The 22,034-nt window shown below is 37.6% G+C and overlaps 1 protein-coding gene across 1 annotated transcript; it reads right to left on the bottom strand.

Annotated features, from left to right (window-relative positions):
- Positions 1-492: 492 nt before the first annotated feature.
- On the bottom strand, positions 493-2,401 carry LOC103716921 (protein LATERAL ROOT PRIMORDIUM 1-like). Its single transcript, XM_008805123.3, has 2 exons — positions 1,447-2,401; positions 493-1,220 (listed from the first exon to the last, which is right to left on the bottom strand). The coding sequence occupies exons 1-2, from the start codon at positions 2,075-2,077 to the stop codon at positions 850-852; spliced, it is 1,002 nt and encodes a 333-aa protein (XP_008803345.3). The 5' UTR covers positions 2,078-2,401; the 3' UTR covers positions 493-849.
- Positions 2,402-22,034: the final 19,633 nt, after the last annotated feature.

Genomic DNA, 22,034 nt, shown 5'->3' with positions numbered 1-22,034 from the left:
GTACATACGAAAAGCTTGGCAAAACTATAGTAAAAATAACAAGGCAATACTTAGTCGGATGTGATGGGTTTCACAGGCAAGAATAAAGGGAATGCACAAAAAATCAGGAAAAGCAGCAACACGGCTCGGTATGGTACATTACTTCCCCCATGCTAAAGGAAGAAAGGGAGTAAAGCAGCCATGCTTATCGCCCAAGGCGTTGAAAAAAAATTCCTCTGCCACATGCATTATAATGCTTTGCAGGAGAAAGCGTCAATCAGTTTCAAGTTCCAATGAGATGCCCTACAGCACACTCACCGACCCTTATAAAAACCATTAGATGGCTAGAAAGCAAAGAAAAAGGGGACCCCGGCGGTCAAACATTGAGCCCCGCAACCACAAGATCACATGAAACGAAATAGCCACGAATAAGGCGCTGAATGATACGCTACAGCAGTCGAGCAGTGTTGCACCCCAATCCATCCATCCCAAACCAGGAAAGCTCAATAGAGATGAGCATAAAGGAAGACATAGCTTAAAAAACTACCAATCAACTTACAAACAGTGCAACCGTCCGTGATCCTCTCTCTTTCTCTCTTCTCTTCTCAGAGTAAGATAGGATCTAGTTATCACCACCACCATGAGAAGTAATTATTAGAAGCAATAATAATAACAGCACTAGTAGCAGCAGCAGCAAAAAGGACATAAAAAAGAAGCTAAGAAGTCGAGTAGAGAGACATATGTTTACAACAACAGCAGCAATAGCTGAAACAACTCCTCGTTGACCACCATGCATGACTTGACGATTTCATAAAGTTGAGTCGAGAATGAGAGAAAGGAAAATAGAACCTTAGATGCAGTGAGGAGAGCTCAATTTATTGGGTTACCATAGTTTGTAGTACCTCCAAGGAATCCACCGCCACCGGGCGGTCCGTCGCCGTAGTCGTCGGACGGCATAATGGCGGCGGAAGAGGATCCATTTCTACCAGCAGCAGCAGCAGCAGCGCCGGCACCCCCGAGATGGAGCTCCGAGATGTTTGGAATGGCATCATTGCTCGCCTCGCCCCGCCCGTCGTCCACGCCTTGGTCGTAGAGGAAGCCCTTGAAGACGTGTCCGCCGATCTTGACCATGGCTTGGTACGCGTACTCGTCCTCGCCGTCGTCGATGGACGTCACGCGGACGCATTTGAACACGGCCGGCGCTCGAACGTGCCCAGGCAAGCTGTCGCGAAGGGTCGCATCTGGAAGCAAGTGGGAGTGAAGGAAGAGAAAGAAAGAGGGAGAAAAAGGAAGTGTCATTTTTTCCAATAAAATCCCATGCATTCATTTCAGGCCTAATCCGGCCGAACACAACCAAACACGTGTATTGTATATAGACATTGGAGGGTAGCAGTTTAAATTTAACGATAATTAAGCTGAATTAAGGAGGAGGGGGGGGGGGGGGGGGGGGGGGGAGAGAGAGAGTACCTTGGTGGCTGGAGCTGGTGTCGAGGCTGCGAGGAGGGGTGTTGGAGTTGGAGGTGTGGGAGGCGGTAGTGGTGGTCTGGGAGGAGATGAGGCGGGGTTTCTTGGGAGCGGAGGTGGAGGTGGAGGAGCCGGCTGCGGCGGCGGCGGCGGCGGAGGAGGTGACAAGCTGGCGCTCGCGGCGGCGGGCGGCGGGGACCCAGGTGCTCTTGACGTGGGTGGAGCACTCGAATCCGCGGGACTTGCAGCAGGTGCGGCACCGCCGGTGGCTGCAGTCCTTCTTGGCCTGGTTGCCGCAGTCCTGGCACGTCGAGGTACCCCCTCCACCGCCGGCGAGAATGCCGGCGGGGTCGAGAGTGGGGACGGGTTTCTTGAGGTAGGAGAAGGTAGGGTTAGGGTTAGGGCCGGGGTTCTGGGGGGGCGGAGGGGGCTGTGCCTGCCAGAGGTGAATCCCGCCGGCGGGCTTGGGTCGGCCGCCGGCGCCGTCGTGGGCCTCATCTACGAGGCAGGGGGCGGCGGTGAGGAGGGGGATGATCGGGTGCTCGGCGGAGGAGGGCAAGGGCTCGTGGTACTGTGGATGGAACGATCCAGCGGGGGCGACGACGAGGACATCGCGGAGACCGACCATTCCCATGTCTGCGATGCCATAATTGAGCCCGCCCGTGCGGCCCGAGGCCGAGGAGATGGATCCCCAGCCGCCGGCGGTTGCGGCTGCGCCGCTTCCGGTTCCGGTTCCTCCTCCGCTTCCGCCTCCTCCGGCATTAAAACCGAGGCAGAGATCGTCTCCTCGCCCGGTTGCGGATGACGCCACCCAATCCGCGAACGCTCCGGTGTCGGATGGGAATCGCCTTCCAGAAGCCACCCCGGCTAGTCTTGTATCTAAATTTATGCCTCCTCTTATATACCCCCCTCCCCCTCCCCCTCCCCCTCCCCTCTCTCTCCCTACTTCTATCGGACTCTCTCTCTCTCTCTCTCTAAGTATCTGTCTATAGATCACCAATTATATATCTATACCCTCCTGTGTGAATCTAAAGGTAACCCATAAGTGGGGACTTTAGATTTCGCAATTTCTTGTTGGGGATGGTGTTTCTTTCTTTCTTTCTTTCTTTCTTTCTTTTCTTTTCTTTTCTTTTCTTTTTTTGCTATGTTTTTGGCGGGTGGGGGTTTATTATGGGAGAAGTGAAGGGCGCTTGGGGCTGGCTGTGGGGACTCTGAAATTCCTTCTGATCGAGATCTTCTCGATCACTCTCCTCCCTCCTCTCTCTCTCTCTCTCTCTCTCTCTCTCTCTCTCTTTGTTTCTTTCCTCGCAGGCTTCTGTCTCACTGCCACTCTCTGCTGCTGCCGCTGCCGCCTACCCTGCTGTTGTTAAAAGCTAAGCCCTCAGCTTTCGGCCCTCCTCCCTGACCATTTTTCCCTTCAATTACCTCTCTATTCCCTTCTCTCTCCGCCTTCTTTCTCCTACTTAATATTGAAGTGTAACCTTCGTTAACTCTCTCTCTCTCTCTCTGTTTTCTTTACCTGGGGTCGTGACATTATTATCAGGCCAGGTCACGTGATGGATATTAACTAGTGACAACGGTAAATCGCGATATAAATAAATTGGGTTGAAGCCTTGAAGGTCCGAAGGACGAGAACAGAGGAAGGAAAGTTGGGTAAAAAGGAGGAGACTGCAGAAGAATGAGACACGTGTAGAGAAGCCAGGACGGGCCCCTCTCTAATGCTCCTACCCCCCCTTCTCCGTGTCCCGGCCATGGGGTCAGGGGTCGTAAAAAGGGTCGAGCTCGGGAGGCTCAGCTTTTCTTTCTCCTAATACTGACCCCCCCCTTCCCTCTGGCCTCCATCAATCCCATCCCTCTTATGCTATTTTATTTTTTCTCTTTCTCCTCCTTTCCACTCGCCCGTGCCTTCTTGCTACCTCCTTAGCTGAACACTTGTGATAAAATAATGGGAAGGGAACGAATATATGCCGTAGCTTTCATGGCGTTTTTTTTTTTTATTAAACATAAACGGGTTCCGTTCTAGCTTAATTTAATCCTTTGTAGCTTCATTCAGTCCATCTTAAAAGCTCCAGCAAAAGGTTGTGTGTGTTAGTATTTTAGGAACAAGGTGACATGCACTCCCTCCGCTTCTTTCTTTCCTCATCACCCGCCTAATTTCTTTATTCTCTATAGCAATTATAGACATGCCGCGTCCGCTAAAGTATGCTGTCGAAATATTCCTATCATTATCTACGGAATAGTATTTGTGTTGTCATCTGCAAGCAATGGGAAGAGAAAGTTTTGCACCAAATTAAATAAGCTCGTCTGCGTGATGAAATCGACTTGAAACGAGACCCTACTTAGCCTTCCAAGATCCCCACAGCACAGGGGTTCAAAGCCGGAAGTGAGTAGCCTCTGCCCTGCTTTGTCTAATGATATAATGATTTGAAGACTGTAACCGAGTTGGCATGTAGAGCAAAACAGCAAAACAATAGCTTTTTCAATATATATATATATAATCATAAAGATAATAATGTCGCCTTCAATCAACTATATGGTCCTCTGCAAAACATTTGTAACATGAATTCAACATATGAAGCGAGAGAAAAATATAAAATCATATATGCTTGCATTTGGACAGTTGTATTTGTAGTGTAGAATACATGTTATTAATGTTTTTAGGATTGTCTTCAGCCTATAGTTATCCAACTTAAAAATTATGTCTAGCATCCGAATTTCCATCCATGCATTAGCATCGCAGTTTCAGCCACTTAGTGTGAGGGATAGCAGAGAGAAAAGAAAATAGATCAGGAGAGGTGAATAAAAAATAAGTGCCAAAGGAAACTAATTAATTAGGATCTTGTGATATGCATAGGTTTGGATTGTGGAAGTGGGTACATGAGTCTATTTGCATATAGTGGGTGCATGATAAGATACAAGGGATGGAATTAGGGTTTGAGTAGGTGCACCAAATTAGACTAAACAACAATTCGGGAGAGCTATGGCTCTTAGCATCAGGAGATTCTATTTTTTTTTCCCACTCCACGATCTACCATTTCCAAATTCCACCAATCGTTCATCGAAAGGTCTCAGAGATTGCACGAAGATTAGCATAGAACATTCAAGTGCAACTACACCTTCTCTCCACATACCCTCAACCATCCCTCCCATGTACCCTTCAACCATCCTCTCCAAAGGTCACCTGCGTGTGAAAGAAAGTGGAACACAGATTTCATCTCTCAAGTGTGTTAGAATCTATTGATTGATTGATTATGCCAAACTTAGTCGGTCTTGCCAAACTTCACCATTGATTGTGTCAAATATAATTGGCGTCCATAAAGGCTGATTGTGCCAAACTTAGGCCCTGTTTGGGGGAGCTGTTGGCAGTAGAGCTGTTAGAAGTAGAGCTGTTGGAAGTAGAGCTGTCTGAAGTAGAGCTGTTATAAAAAGCTGTTTGCTGTTTGGTAACTACATTCGTAAAGTGCTGTGGTACTTTATTTTGTGTTTGGTAAACAAACTGAGAAAGTACTTTTGTATGACAAAATTACCATAAAGGACATTGCATAGTATTATACAACAGAACATAATAAAACATAACATAAATTAATACATAAATATACGATATAGTATAATATTTATAGTATAGTTATTAGAGTAATATAATTATTAGAGTAAATTAATATTTGGTAATATAACATAATATTAAATTATTTAACATAACATATTAATGTATTATGATATAATGTAATATATATTATATTTATAGTATAATACAATAATAAAAGTATAAAATATTATAATTATTAGTATAAATTAATTTCTCATAATATAACATAATATTAAATTATTTAAAATAACATATTAATGTATTATAATGTAATGTAATATAATACAATATTTATAGTATAGTACAATAATAAAGGTATAAAATATTATAATTATTATTATAAATTAATTTTCCATAATATAACATAATATTAAATTATTTAAAATAACATATTAATGTATTATAATGTAATGTAATATAATATAATATTTATAGTATAATACAATAATAAAGGTATAAAATATTATAATTATTAATATAAATTAATTTTTTATAATATAACATAATATTAAATTATTTAACATAACATATTAATGTATTATGATATAATATAATATGATATTATATTTATAGTATAATACAAAAATAGAGGTATAAAATACCTTTTCTTACAGAAGGGAGTCTGACGGCTAGGGTTCTTGGCTCCAGCAGATTTTTAGGTTTATAAAGGGACAAACTATGTAATTATGTTATTTTAATATGGACATTTTTGTCAAAAATACAGTTTTCCGAAAAAGCTGAAACAGCTTCCTCCCAAAAGCTCCAAATTGCAGCTTCCTCCCAAAAGCTGTTTTCAGCTTCCCGCAAAAGCTGAAACAGCTTTTTGAAAAATTTACCAAACACAGTTTTTCATCTAAAAGTACTTATCAAACTTTTAGTTGACCTTACCAAATTTTGTTAGTCTCCTAGTCTATATAAAGCCTGCTCATGTACATTATAACAAACGGGCAGAAATATAATTTTTTTCTCTAATTCTTCTTTTTCAACAAAATGTTTGGTGAGGAGTTGAGGATGAGGATTGCATCCACACCCATATCCATTGCAGAGTGCCCGGACATGCTAGGTGGAGAGGACTTAGTGTTTTTCAAAATCAGGTTCAGAGATTTACACAGATTCGTGAGTCCAAGCTGGGGACGATGCTTGGATATGGGACATGGGGATCCACCCGAGGGTTGCTCTTTTACAGTAGAAAGTAGCTTGAAGTCATTTTTCATGTTGCTCATTGTTATACCAGAGAAGCATGATCAACACACCTCACTATCACTTGTGCTTAGAAATGGAAGAGACTATTGGCCATGTTATACTACATTGTGGTAGAGCCCATAGAGTGTGACATGTTGCTCTTTAGCATAGTATTACCAGGGCCTTGATACTATCTTTGGATGCTTTACTGGAGTACTTATAGGAGGGGCGACGGAATGACTAGGAATTAGGATGGGTGGACATCTCTTGCCATATCATTTATTACATTTAGCAAGCCGCTCCTCGAGGGCTCGTCGGACGAGATCCTCATCCCACGTCCGCCCACCCAGGGTAAACAGGTCGCAGACCCTACGCCCCTCCAGGCAACTAATATCGGCCAAGGTGGGCCAATCAGGGAGTGGCACCCTCAATATCAACTTTGATGGCAGTGTTTTGGATGAAGGTGTGGAAGGTGGTGCTAGGTTTGTGATTCGTGGCCAGCGAGCTATGATATCATTGTCCCTCTAGCATATGTGAGAAGTTCTTGGGAGGGTCTGATGTATGTAGTAGTTGTTCTTCAAGCCCCTAACATAGTCTTAAAGAGGCGATTCAAAGACGGTCATTAGCTGGTTATCCAACATCCCGTCGGATCTCGATGTCTCTCACCCCACTATAGAGGCAACCAAAGCAGTAGATTAGATGACCTCTTTTATGGCTAATTATGTTGGGTCCTTCTCTTAGGAGTCGGCCCAATTGGCCCCACCAAAGCTTTTTGATACTCTAGTTATATTTGTTATACTAGGGTTATGTCCGCCTAATTGAAAAAATAGGATGCTTTAAAATTTTAATTAGATAAAATTAAAAAAATACTACATTTTAATTTCATCAATAAAATAAGTATTTACAAAATTATGAGACTTAATTCACGTCAGCCGGGCAATTTATTCACATACAGACCTCTGATGTGGTAGAAATGAAGTTATACAGGAACAACCATATATTATGATGAGTCAATTTGTTTGCTAATGCTTGAAGCGCGCAATAAAATTAGTCCCATTGATGATATAACTTGCAGCAGGATCAATCCATACATGACATCAAAAATCTCCCAAAAGCTCGTAATGGTTCAACTAGTTGTTATATTGATAACTTTTCGGTGTTATGCAAGGTAATGATGGCATTTACTTTCTACATGATAGAGATCTCCCAGTTGATGGAGTTTGCAGTATAATTCAACCACAGAGCAAGAGGTAAAGATAATGTAGCTTTGCATGGCCATGTTCTGACAAACAGTTTTCAGAAAGTCCAACATATGGACACAAGCTGTAGTTTTTGACGCATTTGTTTGGCTCTATAAATAAATATAATCAGTTTGATAATAGGACGGCCACTCTTTTTTATCAAAACATAGAGCATCCTATAGCTCTGAAAATTTTGGTTTTATAGCACTGCGATAAAATTGTGTGATCAAAGTTAAAATCAAAAAAAAAATATTTTTATCAGAAAACGTTGATTTAAAGTTGAGAACATGCGGTTTAAAATATCCATTTCGATCCTGTTCAGCTTGCTTAAGTGCCTTTCTCTTGTATTGTTGCCTCTGTTGTGAGGTATTAACCATCACCAGTGGCAGGAAGGAACAAGGCAAAGAAGGGAAGGGAAAATTTGTCTCCAGAATACAAACATATCGTTTCTTGGGGCAGAGTGCACTCCTCATGTTTGTACATAGTATTAATCAAATACAAAACAAATTAGGTGATAGGATGTACTATTTGTAGCTTACTGTATTCTGGTTGCTTTTCTTAATATGAAACCAAGGAGAGGGGAGGGGTTGTTTTGGGGAGCATGGAATTATTGGTTGGGAGTGGGGCCCATTGCAGTGGGACCCTTAGCTTAAAGAGCGACGTCCGTACGGCCTCGCACCTCCACCACCTCCGTAAATCTAGCTTGGATTGTCTCCGCGCGTTGGCTTCTGGAGCGCCGTGCTTTGAATCCACGGCCCTCGACCATTCTCTTTATTGTTTTTTTTTTTTTGAAGAATCTCCCTCCCTCCCTCTCTCTCTTACATTGTGGCTATTATTTTTTAGTTCTCTGTATCTCTCCTATTTCCCGTACCATTTTTCATGGAATTTTACTGAGTCCAGCTAAGACCTGCGTCCTCCGAGAGACTTGAGACCGTTCTCCAGCTTTCAAAGTTTTGGATGGCTTTGATCACAAACGTCCGATGTCTGTTTTGGATGGCATGCATTAGCAGTTTAGCGTAGACTGGCAACGAGGACCCCACTCTTAGGTCTTCACTGCCGAACGTCGTGAAGTGAGTAAATAGGATTGCTTCCTACTTTAATGAACACAGGCTCATGAAATGGAGGATTTCATGTGGAGCAAGCAATGCTTCAAACCGTGAGGACACAGTGGAGAGGCAAAGGAGATAAACTTGGATTAGCATGACTCTAAGATAAGATAAGGATTGCATATCATAGGGGTAAGGCTTAAACAATGTTTGGCAGCTCAAATCTAATATTATTCAAGCAGGAATCTTGGATATCATGTGGGATCATGTCACACAGAATATTTTAGATTTCGTCATGGAAACTTTGCAACAGGATAATATAATCTTTTAAATTTCTTTGGTCAGTTAAGGTTGCTTTTGGTTTTGGAAACTTAAAGGTCACTCCAAATCTAAAAATGAAAGTATATGACTTTGATTTGGTTCGGCAATTATAGCATCAATCATTCCCCCTTTTTTTTTTTTCTCTCGGCAAATTATCTTATTCATGTGACTGTTCTATGATATTCTAGTTCATGCTATTGTTCAACTGATGATCATAATGACTATTGTTAAACTAGGCAGTATTAGGCATTTCACTTTGGTTTTTAAGATATAAATTGAAGCCAAAATATTGCAGATCAAATCTTTGTTTAAATTACAATGCACGTCGCATGTTCTTAATTAAGTTCCATTATATAAAACTATATATCCTACATTAGGAGAATTCATGTAAGCTGCTTGATAAATCGGTATAGGAAAAGAGCGTAATGGTTCCTTACAGAATGAGGTGAATGGGTCAAACTTGGAGGACAAAATGAGGAATCAGCATGGCATCTTTGGAAACCCACCTAACGGGTGACTGAATGAGTATGCATTTGATTTTCTCACTAGTATGGGTTTTTTTTATTAATTTTTTGCGAGGAAATAAAGTTGTCTACTGTCAACTTGTCAGCTGCAAAACTATTGCTCAGTCACCTGCAACTTTTTTAGTCGAGTATGGGCACAAAAACGCACTCATTGGACTGTGATCTTACTGTTCTCATAGGCAGGCTTTTCTTTTTTGCTTTATATCATCCCAAATCATTTTTGTTTTTATGTAAATTTAAGACAACATAATTGGGAAAAGGTTGGCATAGGTAGCAATATGCTTAAGTACCTTGGAAATATAAATAACCTAAAAACTGCTATATCTTTATTTTATTAAAGTATTAGAAAAGAATAATCTACTAGAATAAAGTGAGAAAATTGAAAAGAGATCGCCTCAATTGAGATGTATGGTATATATTGTCTTAAGAACATAATTCGTCTCCTACGTATAAATTTACGGCAATTTTGTCCCCAAAGTACAATAACTCGCTCAACCTGATATCCTCTTTTAATGAGCACGATCGTTATGGGGGCTTGACCAGACTGATTCTTGTAGATGCCCAAAAAATTAAAAAAAGATAAAAAGTAGAAAGTTGAAGGATGGAAGAATTCTCTCTCCAAAAAAAATTCTCAGAAGATAGAGTACCGGTAAGAGAAAGAGAGATCGGATTGTTTTTGCATTAATCCTAGAGGAGTCTATTTATAGACTATATCCAGAAGACCGAAGAGATGTGATAGTTTCGAAGATACGTTATGTTTCGAAAACACCGTATCTTTTCGAAAACCAACGTTCTCTTTCGAAGAGTTACAACTCTTTTAAAAGAGGTGTATCATAAAAAAATATTTTAAAGCATTTAAACTACTAAAATTTAGGAAATTAAAAATTTATTTATTTTTTAATTAAAACTTTAACAAAGTAACTTACAGAAGTATTATTTTTTGTTAATCTTTATGGAGCTTGAGAGAGAGAGAGAGAGAGAGAGAGTTTGCAAAAATATATAGGGTGCACCTATCATCAAGCTTTGAAGATCTATATTTCTATAAGATTCCTCTCCATTAAAAATGTGAGGTGGGGAAGGATGCCCGAGCACTACAAAGAATTTATATTGATAAAAAAGCAAGAATTAATGGAGGTTTTTTTTTCAATATTTCTATGAAAGTTGGCATCTCTAGCTTTCTAGGAAACAGTTAGAGAACCTTCCTCATATCAAGCATTGATGCCTTTCATGAAATTTATAATGTTAGGATTGCAAAATGCTCTTTTGTCCAGTGATTTAATAGTCATGCCCTAATTGAAGACATGCAGACCCTTAATTTATTCAAAATGCTTAGATACTTCATTAACCTTTTAATTAATGAGAGGATAGAATAACAATGAAAACACCTAAAAGTGGAACTTCACTGACTTGGGAATCTCCCAATATTCAAGTGTTTGAGGATTTACATGAGTAAAAGAGTTGGCAAATACTGAAAAGTGGAGTCTCGATATTATATATTATTGCTAATGCTGCATATATATTAAAGTGACATTATATTAAAGTCTATTTCAATCGTTATTTTTGTTAATGAAGCAGCATAACAACAACATTCTTTTCTGGGGTGGGGTCCTATATCAATGTCTATGGACATGACTTTCACCTCAGCAGCTCCTTTATGCAAGCAATATAAGCTTCTGCCAATTATCAAGCCATGATTAAAATAATATTTACAAATATCTAATATATTATCAAACTCTCAAGCCAAACTTAAAGATTGTTCATTGAACTTATATGCCAAGTTTGTTACAACATACTGGATTCTCTTTATCCTATATATATACTAGAACAAAAACTTTAGTGCTAAAAATTAAATGATGCATGCCATAGCAAGTGCTGGGGAAACTGGACAAATGCTTTTCAATCTAAAACTCCATTGGTTTTTTGTGGCTAGCACAAATTGATATATATATATATATATATATATATATATATATATATATATATATATATATATATATATATATATATATATATATATATATATATATATATATATATATATATATATATATATATATATTTTATAACTAGTTGAAGGAGCTGGAATTCTATGTGACATGTGTACATGCTTTCTTTGATTTGTTCTAAATATTAGGGAAACAACCAATTTTATACAATGCTTGCTTCACAAATCTAGCAGCTAAGCATTTGCATCACAACTTTATAATTAATCATCGCCGTAGCATTGCTTCATCAAATTCCGTTTTACAATTTGCACCAGATTACATCTCAAAATAGTAATGATGGCGAAGTTGAATGCAAGTACTTATGGTTCCTGACTTCTTGCTCTTTCAACATTTCTCGATATCGTCAGAAGTCTTCTTTTCAAAAAATCAGATATATACAACTCCGGGCTATCAGTAATTTGAGCACAATTTCTCCACTTTCCTTCATTTTAATTAATTCACAGTTATAAAAAACCATCTAAATGACACGAACAAAATCTAGAAAAAGTTCAAATCCTCTTTCCCATCTACAGAGAGGTCTAGTTCACCCATTGTCTGCCCATTGTCACTGTCTTGGAAAAGCCAGTTGTTTGGAAGTAAGTCAGCAGTCTACTTGCATAATGCATGGCATGCCCATTGTTTCCATGCATGCACTTAATCATACATATCCACATAGTGCAAATCTCCTACTCTTGGAAATGAATGATGGAATGGTGACTGCTCATGCTTCTGTCTGCTTGCACGCATTAAACTTTCCGAAGTGCTCATGGAGCACGACATGTGCAATGCCTGTTCAGAGCTTGGGCACTTTACAAACAGTTTTTCCAGAGACTTTTTGAAGCATGAGCCGAAAGTTTTGCGTTTATGTTTTACCTTTAAGCCGAGCAATGGAAATATTTTCTAGGAGCAAAGTAATGAACTAATGTGAATTACCTTTGGGAATCTTGCGATGTAACCCTCAAAAGATATGTTATCTCTGATAACAAGGAGACAAGCCAGAACAGAAGTTCATATTGCTGCCTTGGGAAGCTGGTTACTTTGAGCCAACTATACCAACTACTATTTGACAAGTTTACATGGTGGATGGAGGCTCGAAGAAGAAAGAGATGGAGAGGGAGGAGAATCTCTTGAATAGCTTAAAAATAACTCCAACTCCACATTATTATTACTGTTATCACGGTTATATGCTTTACTTTGGCCATGTTACGAGGTGGGCGAGTAAAAAGCCGGCTGTTTTACATTGGATGCGTGTGTCGAGCGTTCTGAAAGTAAAAGAGGGAGCGCTTACAAACGAAGTAAAAGAAGGGGACCAGTTTTGGTGTCCAAAATCTCTGTGGCACCGTCCTTTCCCACTGCAAGCAAAGCATGCATAACTCTCGCTAAAATACGAGAGAGATAGAGTGCGTGAGAGGGAGAGAGATGCTGCTGCCGTGGGAAATGGGATGGGACGAGGTGGAAGGGGACAAGGAGGAGGAGGGGAGTGGGGGGCAAAGTGACGTAATGTTTCTTGGTGACGCGTGGTAAAGTTCATTCACGCCTTCCCCCTCCTTCCAAATGAATGTTTTCCCTTTGTCAGAAGGTTTCCACCAAGGGTACAGACATGATCAATTAAACTAATTATAAGTGCTGCTGCGTGACATGAAAGGGAGTAATTGTTAAGGGATTGTATACTCTTTTTCATTTTTTTTAATGTCCGTACATTTTAAAATAATTTAAACATTGCGCAACAATATATGTCAATTTATATTATTTTTTTATTAATATATATATATATATATATATATATATATTAGAAATGATGTTATATCTGCCTATATTATTTTTTTGGTATGAAGCCTGTATACAAATATATATAACCTCCAAAATGTACCGTATATAATAAAATAGAAAAATAAAATTATTTTTCTTTCTCTTGTTTTTATTTTTTTTCTTGTTCAACGTATATTTTAACAATATATATGGTAACTGCTCAGTAATTGAAATAATATATTTTGTATAACCTGCACGAGAGGTACCTCTTTTTTAATGATGATCCACACGCCTCCAAATACACTATACTTCTAGAGATGGTTCCAAACATTATTAAGGACTTTGTTATTTAGCTGGTTAATCATTTGGTCGTTCTATAGTTTTCTTTTCTGAATTGAGTTGGGAATGTATGTTGCATGATGATATTGTTATTGGGTGAGCTTGTGCTTGATGGAATTTACGTACAGGCTTGAGGTTATAATTTATGACAGACTAGGTCTCTCCAGTATCCCAAAATATCATTTCAATACAGACATTTTTCTTAGGACTATAAGATTTTTTTTTATAAAATTGGATATAAAACAGTTGTTTCATTTTTCTTCTTCTAACCAATTTGCTCTACTTAATTTAGGGATAATCGTTATTAACCTTGTTTTTCTTGATCCAACTGCAAGCTTAACGTAATTAACCTGACCTTTTCATTGTTGAATCAAGCATTACATTTTTTTTTTTTTTTGTAAAGGAAAATACTATAAGGTGGCCACCTCCATTACCAAATTATCATCAATCTAATGTCGTACTCCGTGAATGGCCAATCACGCTCTTAATCACATGCATCTTCCAAGAATTGGATTGATTTTGCAAGGTTAGTTTGCAAACTGGATTGGTAATTGGTTTGAGTCTAATAATGACATTCCTAGTCCCAATTGTCGGCTTGTATAATGGGTGCTTGAACAATACTTTTTATTTAGTTATCATCCTTGTGTAAAAGTTATTATATGAAAATATAAATGTTGCTCATTAAAATTTTCACTTTTCATGTGCTCAAAATATTTGTTAATATTTCAATTATCATGTAAATTTAGAAATAACAATTTATTTTATGTACTATAGCCATATTACTACCATCCTCCATCCACAAGGGTATTCTATTACTATCATTTTCGAAAAGCATAGCTTTGCTAGTTTATTTTTTGCTTAAATAACAATATATGATATAATTTCTTTTAAAAAAATATTTGAAAGAGTATCACGGTTATTGATACTTCTTCTGTGTTCACACTTCTTCTCATGTTCATTGCACTTCCCAACTCTAGCTATTGTGCTATTGTTATATAAATACAACAAAAAGATGGACACATACAAGATATATAAGCTTGATTTGATTAATTGCAATTGTATCAATCTAAACAAAAAGAAGTTCGGACATTATTGCCTCTTGTCACTTGGGCAAGAGGATGCATCTTAATTTCGCTTGGTGCTATGATTAGCAAAATCCTAGCTCTTCTAGTCCTGGACTTAGGTGGGGTTGAGTGGGTATAGTGATGCACAAATTTGACCTAGCTGTCATGTATTTGACTTGGTTCATGTCCAAGGTTGCCTAGAAGTGCAAAGGGTTTTGATGTTAGGTTAGGACCTCTAGAAGCTACTACAGTTTACAAATAATTTTAAAGATCTAATTAAATAAAGTTGGTATTAGTAAAGTCTAAGCAGGTTCAGAACGACCGGACATCAAGATCATATTCGATCAAGATATATATTATAGGAACATATTTTATTTTTGTAATCACTTTCTACATATGCACCAAATCAAATCCTAGCATGTTATCGGAAATATTGTTTTTTCTCTTATTTATAATATTTTTATACATTTTCACCTAGAAATTAATATGGACATATTTGTAGATGGATTCAAAGGTGCTATAACAATAAATATGCGCACCTAGCCACCATAAAAACCATCTTGAGTTAAATAAAATTTTAAGTTCAATATTCATCCTCAAAAAGAACATTGAAAGATCATTTTGTATGCATGGACATATTTCCTTAAGCAAGAAGATCTACCTAGTAATGCAATAGCAAGATAAGAGGAAGAAGTCAAATAAGAGAATTAAAAATTTTATTCAATTCAACATAGAATTTATAATAACTAGGTACATCTATTTATAGTTATAGAACTTCTTAAATCTACTTGCATAATATATCCATATTCATTTTTTACTACAAAATTTAAAAGAGTGCTATAGATAAAAAAGAAAAAAAAAATGTGAGGGTGGGCTAGAATTTGATTTAGTGCAAATATAGAATGTGGTTGGAGAAATAAACAATATTCCTCATAATATACTTTTTGATTAGATAAAACTTTTAATCGATATGGCAGTAGGGTGCTTTCAGACTTACCTAAATTTTATAGTTATCAGCCTTATTCAATTAAATCTTCAAGATTATTTTCTATTCTATAATATCCCTTTTGACTTAGATCCGAACCTAACATCAAACTCCCTTGCTCCTCTAGTGAGACTTGGACACGAATCGGCTCGATACGCATCCTTAATTTCTCGACAACATGCATCGATATTGGGTAATGAATTAATGGAGATTAGTTTCTCCCTATTAGACAAAAATCAGCTATATATAAATTTAGCCCCACTTTCTGGTCGCATGAACCAAAAAACCCTAGATGGAGAGTTGCTCGGCAATCTCTCTCGAACTCCTTTCGAGTTCAAGGATTGAACACACCGGCCTAGTTCTACAATCATGGTCATCCATAGCATGAGTCTGATCATGACACATCAAGGCGCATGCCATGTGCGATACAGCAATTTCTTTGTGTACATAGTTCGATTGCATCGTATGACTGTTTCATCATGCATGAACGGATGCCCGTGATTGCACAACTTTGGTTCCAAATCTTTTTCGAAGAAGAATTCAGGCTCCTGGAAGAAGAACACCATGAGGTGGGAGAGTATCCACGAGATTGAAAGGTGCGGCAATGCGTAGTACTTCTTATCAAAGAAGGATACACAGTGAGTCATGCTTCAGAATGCGAGCAAAACTTTCAAACGTCACCGATGATCCAATCATCCCAACCAACCGAAAGCGTACATCTCGCTATCCAGCTTTTTAGGTTCGAAAGTGATCCCAGTGACAGCTTCACCCAACCCAACCCCTAATAATTCTGGCTCCGTGACGCCAGACTCCTTCACGATCCATCCCTTTCCATGGTACCCAAGTACATGCCACAGTAATTACAAGCAACAAATCATGTTTTTTTTAAAAAAATTGGCTGTTCTAAACTATATAACGGCTATCATTACGTTATCAAAAGGGATGAATTACATTATTTTTACACGTACTAATAACGCATATTTAAATAAATGTCCCTATTTGACCACCATTATCATCTTACATAACAGTTGTTATTTGCCAAGAAAACAAATAATTTTTTAAATTTTCACCACTTTTAAAAATAATTTTTGTTGAGCAAACAATGCTTTGCATAAATAATAACAACAGTATTTTTCTATTATTATTTGTTATCTTTTGATATGATATATATATATATAAATGGTTTTTATGTTCGATAATTTTATAGTATATAAGATTTTATTAGATAACCGTAGCTATTATAATCCAAGTTTTTGATCCTGATCTAGATCTAAAATTAGTTGAGGACGAGGCCAAAATAGTTTCATCTTGATATTGATAAGATATTTTCAATGAATTAGCATCTTGTTGTTTCACTAGAAAAATTATTTTTTTTACTTTTTAACATATTATATCCACTAAATACTAATTTTTCTTTTAAACCAACCGCTGACGATTTTGTTCTAGTTCTACGTTTTTTTTCGCTTCCGCCTCTTTTCTTTTGTTAGTATTAAATTCATAAAAATAAAATATATGATATATATTAATTATTGAGTATTAGTGACAGAAAATATATTAATTATAAGAAATAACTTCATAATTTTAAAAAATAATAAATTTAAAATCATTTTAAATAATAAAGAGATGGAAAAAAGGTAAAATGAATAGATAAAATAAGGAGAGACTGTTCATTAGATAGCTAAAGATACCATCCAAATTGCTACGACGATGTCTGGGTGGATATCTGAATAACCATGGCCTTATTAATTATAGACTGTTCATTCTTTGAAAAGGAAAAAGAAAAGAAAATTTATAGAAAATTGATAACTCGATCCATTATAGTGCAATGCAATGCAATGCAATGTAAGGTTATAAACTTATCTTTATAAATACCTGATCAGGAAGAGAAACAGAGTTAAAAAAAAAAAAAAAAGAATACAGAAGATGGAGAGGGAAAAGAGGAGATAAGAGCGAAGGGTACGGAGGGGGAATAGAGAAGTAACTGGTCGCAGGGCCCGAAAAAAGAGAAAGCGGCGCTGGTCTGACGGGGGGCGGCCTCAGCTTATCATGTCATATCACGTACGTACCCTCCCGGGAAGGGAAGCTACCAGGAACCAAGAACATATAAAATGGAGGAGGATAAATGGGGTGGGGGATCCCAAACCAAATAAATAAGGAACCAGAGGCCGTGCTGCTCGTGGCCAGGATCCAACGGTGAACACGATGGAGTCAGAGATAGAGCCCTTCTCGAGCCCAGGAACGGAAGCCATAAAGGCTCGTTTGGTTTGCGGGAAAAGAAGGGGAGAAAGTGTGGTCAACGGAAAAGTAATGAGATGCCTCTTGTTTAGTTGGAGTTTTCAAAGAAAAGAGAAGGAAAAGTTGTATTCCCATGGGAATGTGATTCCCACATTTCATGGGAAAGTCTTTCCCATGAGAAACATGGGAAAGTTACTTTCCCATGAGGCGGGAATCACTCCATTTTTACTTTTTCCCAAAAAGTCCCTTCAGCATTAAAGAAGCATTAAAGAGGCATTAAAAATCTAATTTTTATTAAGGGCATAATAGGAATTATATATAACTTTCCTAGGAAAGTGGATGGCCAACCAAACATAATCACCTTGGAAATTTGTCACTTTCCCATGGTCAACCAAAGAATGTTTATATGAACCTAATGAGTCCATACTTCTTTCAGACCTCGCCACGGGGCTTTCTGATTTTTATTTTGACTCTCTCTATCTCCAAGATTTCCGGCCATATATAAATATTGAATATTTTCAAATATCATCCCTTTAATCAAAGTAACTAATTGTATGTTATTTATTACTTTAAGAAAGTATTTTAATTTTTATTTATTTTTGACCATCTAACTATTTTCATCCAATAAAAATAAAAATATCAGCCAAAGGAACAGGAATTTTAATTTTTATTTAATTAAAAATTAAGATGCTAGAAGAAATTAGAAATAAATACTCAGTGTGCATACTAAGACGGCTTGACGAGCACCAAAGCCGGTTTAGATGATATATAAAGAGAGTTAAGCTTAATATATATTGTTGGTTCATTCTTATCAGCTTAAACTTTAGACGAAAAACCAAGGCAAGAACGAAAGTCTTGCTTGTGCTTTAAGAAATAGAAAATTAGATAATATATCAAAAGAATACTTAAAAAAAATTGAAAATTAAATTTTGAAGCAAAACTTAAAAAGTTAAATTTAAATGCAAATTTCTTGAGTTGATCATTCTAATAAAATATGTTGATTAGATTTGTGTAGGTGAGGAATAATATTGTAACAATGATATCTTAGGGTTGGTGGAACATGCGGGACATGAGATCTTATGTCAATCTCTTGTGTCAACCATCCTTGTCGTCCGCTCATTCATGGTCACGGACGAGCAATAGTGAAGGCAACAGTAAAAAACAAAAGGTTGCTTGGTGCCATCAAGCAGTCAACTTTGCCTTGGAATATTGCTCATTGGACTTCTGTAGAGTTTCCAGCTTCATGGGTCCTCTATTAACATCAAAAAAAAAAAAAAACACCCCAGAACAAATGAGCGATTGCAAGAGATACTGATTCCCAAGCAGGAAAATAGGAAGTATTGAAAGACAGATCCATCAGATATCTCTTTTAACCCTCTTCCGAATAGGTGTGAATTGGTTGGTACAGCATAGCATGAGCGGCTTAGTCTTTCGCAACTCATGTGTTCCTGCGATTATGGCTGCCAGAATCATCGTAGGTTAGTCGAGGAGCAAAATGAAGGTTGCGTTAATGATAAAGATCTCTAGAGAAACTGCTAAAAAAAGATTGAACATGTGGGAGGGAGGAGAGATAACGAATTCTGCTTTCATTTCCCCCGTTTTCAAAATCACAGAGTTACTTACAGAATGTCAAATCTTTCTCGACGCCGGCCAGCCTTTTTTTTTGAAAATTCTTGCGTTGGCTGGTGACTGAATTTTCTCCGGACCATATAAGTTTATTATTTTTATGTTGCTGGTTGCCATTGCTAGGGTTTGCTGGAAGGAAAGAAATGCTAGAATTTTTTTTAATAAATATCCTTCCATCGCTTCTGCCGGTTTGCACTTCTTCAATGAATGGCCAATTTTATGTAATCAAAAGTTCTTCCCGGCAGTTGGGATGATCCAAGCTCACTACCTAATATTTAAATCTTCTTTGTTTTTCTTTTTCTCACCACTCAATATCTAAATTTTCTTTCATGTAGACTATCATTATCATCTTGATGTAAATTTGTTTTTCTCTTCAATTTGGGTGGCTTATTTTGCTTCCCTTTCAATCCAAAAACAAAAAACATTAAATTCAGGATGGTAGAATTTCTATTATCTCCAGTGACCTAAGAGTTGTAGTTTAAGTCCGAGCAAGGTTTTATATATATATATATATATAACAATGGTAGAAGTCCATCTTTTTGTATTGGAGCAGATAATCTTTTTTCAGTGCAAGTGCTAAGAAGAAACTTGTCAATTGATGGACCCAAATCCTTTTTGGCAAGCCATAACTGACCTAAGACTTCAAGCATCGGGTCCCTTTCAGTCCTAACACAAGTGATGCATCTAGTTAATTAGGATGCCATATATGCTTGTCTATTGGTTAGAGTTTGATGGGCTGTACTTGTCAGGCCGGGGCTACAACTGCTGCCAAACGGAAAAGAGCCACCACCTACAATGGATGTCACTTTAGAAAGCATCCACCATTACTCATTTGTCAAATCAAATACTGCAAAAAAAATATTATACTAATCCCAAAGCTTTAGCTATAATAACATGTGTTATCTTAGAAATCGCAAAAGCTTAAAATGTATGTAACCATATCCTTATGGGAATAATAGTTTCGTCTAGGGGTAACAATTAGGTTGGATCGAGGCTGGATACATGATAGATTAAAAATCTATCTATCCGAAACTCGATAGGTTTATTAAACATGTCAAAAATTCAGATCCAAATCTGATCATTTTATTAAACAGGTAATCTAGCATGGATCAATCAAAATATGGATCGGGTTGGATGCATAATAGATTAAAAATCTATCTATCCGAACTCGACAGATTTATTAAATAGGTCAAAAATTCCGATCCAAATCTGATTATTTTATTAAACAATAATCTAGCCCAATCTACAATAGATTAAAATAAGTTAAATGAGTTAAATAGTCAAACATTGCAGCTCATTGTTTTGTTTACTCAAATCAATAATTTTAAACTAAAATAATGTAGCTGATCAGGCTATGCCTTATTTATATCCCAATGGCCGATATGTCAATGGGTCACATGCCACCAATAATTCCAATTGCCAACAAAAAACAGTTGACATTTGTCGTTCGCCGTAAGGACAAAGTTTTCGATTACTTGCTAAAGTAGGAAGTGGACATTTTGATCATAGGAGGCAACAAGTCTTTGCTTACAAGGCTCGGATTATCCAAGTCCAATCGCTATCACTATTAGATGAGGCTTTAGATCGAAAGCTTTTGTTGATTAAGAGAGCATCATCACATGCCAAACTTTCCTAGTTATAAGGCGATGAACACCAATAGGCCATGCGATGGCTTCCAATTAATGCACAGCTTTGTTTACTAAAATACATGAGAGAGATGATGGCACTTTAGTCTTGTGACAAAATCTTTTTACCGAATCATGTGAGGCTTCTACCATGGCTTTAAATAAATGGTTAATTAATGGTGTTACAACTGTTATAACAATCATTGCAATGGTTTACGTCGCGCCCGTTATGTTATCAGGATACATAACCATGAATATTTTCATTATAATGGAGTATTAGAACATAAATAATGGTTGAATTTTCTTCAAAAATTCCTCCAAAAAAGATTGCACAGTCAAAAAAAAAATGAATTTTCTTGGGAATCCCCCCTCCCCTGGCCAACTCAAGGTGAACTTTGATGGTAGCTTGCCCGGTGGTGGTGGAGCTGGAGCTGCATTCGTGATCAGAGATTAGGCGTTCAGATTGGTTGCTGCTGGGGGGCGCCGCTCCTTCGAGGCTTCAGTATTAGGGGTGGAGCTTCAGGCTGCATGGCAAGGCATTGCTTATGCAAGACGAGTGTTAGGGGCCAGACAACACATCATTCTGGAGGAAAACTTGACGGTGGTGATAGAGTGGATTCGACAGAGAGGGTGGAGGGGAGCAGAGCACCCGTTCCTTGGCGACATCTGGTAGTTGGTGAGGGAGTGTGATACCTTTCAGGCCGTCTATGTGTACCAGAAGGTGAACAGGGCGGCTGACTGAGTTGCCACCTATGCCGCCCAGCATATCGAAGAGATTCTCTGGACACGGGAGTTCGACGTTCCTTCATCATTGAGAAGTTTTCTCTCTCTTGATTGTGCTGGCTATACTCATGTGAGATTAGTGTGAGTAGCCGATGTACCAAAAAAATATATTTTATCTAATATACAATGAAAGAAGAATAATGTTGTTATTTTTTTTTTATTATCCATTATTTTCTGTTCTAACATCATTAATTATAGTAACCATTATGTTAGTGATTAAATTTAATGTCAGAAATTTCAAATATTTCTCATTAAGGTAGAAAACGACCCTTATAATTATTGATAACGATTTGATGGTGT

The sequence above is a fragment of the Phoenix dactylifera genome, unplaced genomic scaffold (assembly GCF_009389715.1).
Source record: "Phoenix dactylifera cultivar Barhee BC4 unplaced genomic scaffold, palm_55x_up_171113_PBpolish2nd_filt_p 000026F, whole genome shotgun sequence".
Taxonomy (NCBI): Eukaryota; Viridiplantae; Streptophyta; class Magnoliopsida; order Arecales; family Arecaceae; genus Phoenix; species Phoenix dactylifera.
Note: the sequence above shows the minus strand (reverse complement) of the source record. Positions and strands in the feature narration are given on the sequence as shown.